Source organism: Pseudovirgaria hyperparasitica, assembly GCF_010093815.1.
Source record: "Pseudovirgaria hyperparasitica strain CBS 121739 unplaced genomic scaffold EJ05scaffold_59, whole genome shotgun sequence".
In the NCBI taxonomy this organism is placed as follows: Eukaryota; Fungi; Ascomycota; class Dothideomycetes; order Acrospermales; family Acrospermaceae; genus Pseudovirgaria; species Pseudovirgaria hyperparasitica.
Genome location: NW_022985607.1, coordinates 1 through 6961, shown reverse-complemented (window position 1 = coordinate 6961; position 6961 = coordinate 1). Strand labels below are relative to the sequence as shown.

Sequence of the window (6961 nt, the reverse complement as noted above, 5' to 3'; positions counted from 1 at the left end):
TTCAAGGGAGATCTATCTAATACAGAGCTTATAGTAGTTCTAGAAAGAGAAGGTCGTATAATAACCCAGTATATAATTAGTAGACTTCGAAGAGAAATAGGGCTATACCATCGGATTCGTGGAATTAAGGCATAAGAGCAGGCAGAGCTATATATATAAGAGCTCTTACAAGAGCATATGAAAACTAGACAGGTTAAGGGCTATGGTCGGGGCCTTCTCTATACACATTTCCGCTAGTAAGAGATGCTAATTAGGAGGTAAGTCTTCTATATTCATCTATATAGATCGTATGATTCTAACTTATATAGAGATCGGCTCTATAGAGCTATGAAAATCGTTAATCCTTCTAGGATAGCACGTAGAAAGACTAATTTCTAGCGGATACGAGGAGAGTTCATTATCCCTAGGCCAAACTTCTATTAGAGTATAGATGGCTATCATAAGCTAAGCTCGTACGGCTTTAAGATCTATACCTATATTAATGCCTACTCACGCTTTATTATATGGAGCTATATTGGGATCTCTTCTACTACGGCTATAAGCTGTGAGCGGATGTTTCTTTAGGTTCTTAAAAGCTTTTAGTATCAGCCTCTCCTCGTACGATCTGACCATGGCGGTAAGACTACATTAATGGCTACCACATAGTGGAAGCTAAGGCAGCTATCTCAGCCAGATATTCTATTTTCTGAGTGCTGGATATGGGGAATAAGCACGGCTAATCAAAGAATTAAGTCCTGGTGGAATCAGCTCTCAAAAGGCTTACTCTAGAGATGGAGGGTATGTATCGTACGATCATAAAAGTATAGGCTAACTTTATATAGAGATACTTTTCAAGACTATAGGGGGAGCGGCTACTGACTCTAAAGTTTATCCCTGATATAGTTACACTCTCTGCTATCTACACACCAGTTCTTCGAAGAGAGCTCGATCTATTCGTACGAACATAGAATAAGCACTATATTCGGAAGCAGGCCAATCGCCCTAACACGGTCTATGGGAAGCCATGGATGAACTACTTCCACCCAGGACCTGAGATCATGAATGGTGCAGTCTAATTTAACGCAACTGAGTTCGTACGAGTCAAGTCAGAGGCTGAAGAGGCAGGTATCTATAATCTTAATGCATACCTACCACCTAATACTCTTATATGGTGCCAGCAACAGCTAGATCGACTTAATTTTAATCTAAAGGGCCCACTAGACACATTATACGATCGGCTGAATCCTTATCGATTAATATACCTTAAGCTAAGGCAGCTAACTCATAAGCACTTTAATTCTAGTCTAGAACCCCAGCTTTCTCTCTTAAAGTCTCTAGTTAGAGCTAGGTAGTAGCAGGTATATATCGTACGAGTAAAGGAGCGGTGTGATACTAATACTTCTCTAGGGACCTTATACTAACTAAGATAGGCATGGCCCTATAGTATAACAGGATAATCAGGATTTAGGTATAGGTAGAGATGGTAATAAGGAGGTGGAATTTGCAGGTGAAGGTATTATTAAACCAGATGGTAAGTATGGTATCGTACAACCTTACTAGGTAGACCAGAATGTCTATGAAGATACTATGTATATAGTAGATGAGCCTACTCATCTTAATAACTTTTAGTAGTAGCTACTTCTATCTTCTTTTTATATCTCCTCTTTAATCGTACGATATGGCACTAAAGATTACAGCTGCCTTCTTTAAGGTCTGCTCTAAGTTAAAGAGTGGGAAACGACATAATGAATTATACGAACAAGGCAACACCAAGTATAACGCATATAATACATTTCTTATAGAGTTTGACCCACGAGGTAGCTTAGTAGTAGAACCAATTACACTTATTAATGACTCCCCAGAGTCACAGAAGACAAAACAAGACCGAGATTGTACGACAGCCCTCTCTATTTAATAAGGCTCCTCTAGCCAATGGCATACAAAAGGCTAGTATACTATTAATACTACTACTAGAGAACGTGCTCATCGATATATAGAACAAAATATCGCACGTGTACAATAGGCTATAACACTAGCTCGAGATCGTACGAGCGAAGAAGAGAACCTATATAAACCAAGGGTAATGGCTATGAATAAGATGGCACAAGAGATTGAGAGAACCCGTAACCGATTAATAGTTAAACATAGAAAGCCAGGAGTTGGGGAAAAGAAGCTTAGGTTGAACATTGTGATATGGAAAAACATAACCCGGGTATTACCTGATGGAAGTGAGGAGAATGAGAGTACACGGTAAGGAAGAGGTTCGTACGAGATATTCCTATAGAAGAGACTTCTACTAATATATATATAGCCTAGAAATACCTAGTTAAGGTCTCAAACTAATAAATTGGAGACTCCCATCACTAATTAGCATAGATCTTTATGAGGGAGGTTGAAGCTCGTACGAGAACATGGCTTTCCCCCTGGCTTTAGGATAAGCCAGAGGATAATCATGTTATCCATATCTATACATCTGTTATCCAAAAAGGGCCCTTTATAGCAGTTGACCTTACGTTATATGATATAATCATGGACTGTCTTGAAGGAGAAGACTTTAAGGTCATAGTAGGGAACTAGAAGACTAATAAATCGTACGAGATTAACATTCTCTATTAAGAGATCAAGCACTAGGAGGAATTTGAGGCTGAGGTTAAGACAATACCCACCAGGCTGAAGCGGATGAATAAGACTAGTCCTAAGGAATCGCCATCTCCATATATTAGTCGTACGAGACCAAAGAAAAAGAGAAGTAAGCAGGCCATTGGGAATCCATTCGTTAAATCCGAGGTCAAGCAGGAGTCTAAGGTTAAGCAGGAGTCTAAGGTTAAGCAGGAGTCTAAGGTTAAGCAGGAGCTAAAGCTAACTCTAACACTTCGTACGACTCTAAAGATTATGAGAGAGGTTAACCTAGTAGAAGATAGTGACGGTAATAAGAATCTACCCTTAGCTATAGAGCTCGTACGAGGAAGTAAGACATTCTTAGAGAGAATACTTGAATCTGTTTAGTAGGGTATTGAGGAGGGTGAGGCTGAGGCTAGGCTAGCTGGGCTAAGAACTAGAGGTAGAAGGTAGTCATTATATCGTATAATAGGGTAGACATAGCTCTTACTCTTGAATACTAATTGGTTTCCCATGAGGTACTTATTCCAGCCGCCACGTAAAGGCTTAGTATATGGCGGGTGGTATGGACAAAACCCTATACCTAGTTGGTATAGATACTATATACTTCAGTCGTACGATTCACATACCTAGTCTTCAGCTGCAGTCTCATAGACTGACTTACCCCATCCCCCTCCTCCTCATCCTCATCCTCATCCTCCTCCTCCTCATCCTCATCCTCCTCCTCCTCCTCCTCCTCCTCCTCTATCTCTATATCCTCCCCCTTATCATTATCATCTTCTTCCTCCTCCTCTGGAGGTAGTGGTAATATAGTAATAGCTGTAGTAGGAGCACTACCCTGGTGTAACACCCTCGTACGATCTCGTGCAGAGCATCTGGCTACCTAGTCCTTCTTCTTACAATAGCCACATGCTCCCCTAAAATGGCCTGGTAACCGGACACATGTTGGAAACGCGGGGGCTCTTGCCCTTATACACTGGGTATAGGGCATAACCTCTTTACGTCCACAGGATTGTACGAGGACGGAGTTGATGGTAGAGGGGCGGTATGACCAGATCTGGTAGAATTGAATGGCAGAAGGGCCATTATACTCAATATCTTAACTAGGTAAGGCCAAGACCGCCCACTGCTGCTTATTATGACACCAGGGTGCTAACTCCTGCCCTCCAACTCTGAAGATATACCTCCTACCTCCATGCTCTTCATATCGTCCGACCACCTGGCCGGGGATGTCGGGGTGGGGGATAGGGTGGTAGAGGACAAGGGCTTGGTTGTTGTTATTACTATTGGATCTATACACTCTATTAGCATGCTACCTATAGCTCGTACGACTTACACGAGCTCTTGAGAATAGTAGAAACGATTACGCCATTGCTATTGATGCTACTGCTATTACTGTGGTTGTTGTTGTGGTTGTTGTTGTGGTTATGGTGGTTATGGTTATAGTTGTGAGTATGGTTATGGTGATTGTATGATTAAAGAGAGGTGAAAATTATTCTGTGGGTAGCTGGAAAAACGTTATTCCGGTGATGGCAAGATACGAATATGACTACACTCTCTTTCTATAGCTATATATCGTACGATAACCCTAAACTAAACCTTAACTTAACTCTATAGAACCTCATTCTGTGTACACGCGTCGCGCATTTTGATTTAGGCGGAGTTGCTACTAACAGACTGCCCTACAGCGGGCGTGAATGTGGTGAACGGGGGGCACGATTACCAGGCTCGCTCGGATAGTGCGCAGCGTGAAGTGAAGGAGATTAGATGTCGTTCGTATCACTATTGGTCAAACTATCAGCGAGCCTAATGTCTGCTGTGCCGCGCTATTAAGCGCTGGCCATGCAAGGCGGATCTACAATATTTTTCTAGATACCTAAGCAACTAATGCAGACTCGGGTCGACCGACACCACCATTGCCGCACGCGTGAAGTGAGAAAGGCACAGCCGTAGCGCAGGGTCGTTTACAGAACGAGCGGAGAAGACTGCAAAGTAGCCATTCGGCCATTTCTATGCGTGGGAGAGATGCTTCCCAAGTCTACTCTAGTAGCCTGCTAGAACCTTGAATTATGCCTAAGAAGTGATGATATGCCCTCTATTAGCCGTCTCCAAAACATGGATATCGGCAAACTTTCAAGCGACGTATTATCAATTGTTACGCAAAGGCACTAAATTTGGGCAAGAGAGCAAGAGAGTGCGCCGCTTGGCTGTGTTGCATGTGGCACGGTCAGAGCATGCTCATTCTAAAAGCAAAAGTACATCTGCCTTAAGCGAAGCGTCGTTCCAACAGACGCTTGTCAGACAGCGCTGTACCATTCGTCCTAGGCGTGACGAGAAGCATTGGAGATGTAAGATGGCAGGTGCCTTGGCTTTTAGCCTTTCCCATGGCGGCTATTGCATCTTAGAAGCCACGCACCTGGTGTTGATCTTACATTGGTTGGAGAACGAAGCCCAATCACATTTACACTTGGGAGAGATGTGCCTTGAGTCTTGTTCATCAGCCTGCTCAATCTAGAGATTGTTTGAGAAGGAGTCGTGTCTTCTAGGATGACCGATACTGTAATCAGATTATGGAATAGCCGAAGGCGATATTCAACTTGCTTAGCGCCCGATTTTAGGTGTTGAGTGTAGGGGGCTACCCACCGAGGATCCGTCTGTAACTTTTTCAGCGCGACTCTTGGCGTGCACACCTGTGCGCGACACACCGTTTTTCCATAGTAAACGAGCATTTTGAACATTATCGTGCATAGCAGCCGCAACGTCGTGAAATACGTCGAATCCACGTGCCTGTATACTTATTAGCCTCGTCTCCACACTATACAATACTCGGAATACCCCTAAACTATGCCTACAGCACGTCGTAGTGGTAAGAGGGCTCGTTTCAGCAGGCCGCTCGAGATACCTAATTGCTCGACAGAGGCGCCTTCTCCTCCTCCTCCTCCTCCAACACGTCTTAATCGTCAGCCGACAGCAAGGGCGACAGCAGGTCGTACTCAGACAGTCCGAAAAAGGAAGTCTAAGAGCAAGATAGCAAGTGGTACGCCGGCTGTGGACGTGGAACAGCCAACAACTATACCTGATCATGACGCGAACGCGGCAGAGATACTCGTCTCTATGCCCCAGGCGTCGAATGAGGCTATAGATATACCCTCATCGCCATCACCGTTACGTGGTAATAGGTGTAATACCCCAGTCGTCGTGGGTAATACCGGAAACGAGCCTCCTCCGTCGAGTCCTCCTGCGGCTATCGCCCTCTTCATGCTATACCCAGTACTATTACTTCGCGTTAATGGAAAGAAGGAGAAACAGAAGAACCTATCGGCGTGTCTACGCGAATCTTGGGCACTCGATAAGGTTGAGGATGTGGTTAACGAGTGTATACAGGAGGTGGTTGCTGATGAGTCGTGGGACTTCGACGGAAAAACATACCTTGTTATCTAGTCTCAGTCGTCCTCAAACAAGTATACGTACTCAATGGAGGTTTCCTTTGCCCTTACGGATGAGGTAGAGATTCTATCCCATATTGATCGTATCCACACGAGGAAACCGAAGCACGATATCGATCTGAAGTTCGAAGTCAGAGTATTATGTCCCGGCTATGAAGCCATGAAGAAACAAAGAATACAAGCCTCTAGGACCATACCTCGTAGTGCAACGCCGTCTACAAATACACGTAGGACGCCTGCGCTCAGTCGTCCTCCTGGGGAATTACTCTCTCCACAGAATAATAATGAGACACCGCCGTCGCACGCCTCCATACACCGTATACAAGCTGGGGCACCTAGTTCAGGAGGTAGACGTAATGGCCCTATTGGTACTGCGAATACTATACGAGCAGACGCAGTAACTAATACTACGCAGTATTACCATGCTCTAGTCGCTCGTCTTAAGTGTGGAGTCAACAACTGTCCTCATAAGGATAGATACTGCTGGGTTTCGACTGATAGAGGTTCTGGGATGGGTGCTCAGCACTATGAGGTTACAACCGCAGATTTCCACTGCTGGGCAAATGCACTTACCGCCGAGATAGAGGAGAGTGTCTCTATTGAAAATCCGCCGTCTTTTCTAAAGGAGCGATTCCGTAATCGTGAGCCTGTTGGTATACAACTGAAGCGCCCTAATAAGCGTCAGCTTGATGAAGAGAAATGGGCGAAGTTACAAGAGGATATGCGGCTATTTACTGCTGAGCAGCAATTTAGGGACATGGAACGTGAAGAGCAGCAGGCTAAGCGTGATGAGGCTCAAGCCAAACGTGAAGATGCACGTCGCGCGCACAATATATACCCCTATAACTATAATCTACAGATTGACGCTAACTACTTCTCTGCTTCTTGCGTCGCCCAACATCATTATGGTCAAATGA

At 44.4% G+C, this 6961-nt stretch overlaps 2 protein-coding genes across 2 annotated transcripts; one reads left to right on the top strand and one right to left on the bottom strand.

Annotated features, from left to right (window-relative positions):
* Positions 1-3481: 3481 nt before the first annotated feature.
* EJ05DRAFT_446657 (uncharacterized protein) lies at positions 3482-3658 on the bottom strand (the record flags this gene model as incomplete). The annotated part of the gene is made up of 1 exon (XM_033742243.1): positions 3482-3658. A coding segment is annotated over one exon (177 nt), but the record flags the coding sequence as incomplete, so codon positions are not given.
* Positions 3659-5250: 1592 nt separating this feature from the next.
* Positions 5251-6184, top strand: EJ05DRAFT_323033 (uncharacterized protein). Its single transcript, XM_033740772.1, has one exon. The coding sequence runs from the start codon at positions 5443-5445 to the stop codon at positions 6037-6039; it is 597 nt and encodes a 198-aa protein (XP_033594911.1). The 5' UTR covers positions 5251-5442; the 3' UTR covers positions 6040-6184.
* The last annotated feature ends 777 nt before the right edge of the window (positions 6185-6961 follow it).

Coding starts and splice junctions, on each gene's coding strand:
- EJ05DRAFT_323033 (XM_033740772.1), top strand. CDS start 5,443: ATGCCTACAGCACGTCGTAGTGGTAAGAGGGCTCGTTTCAGCAGGCCG.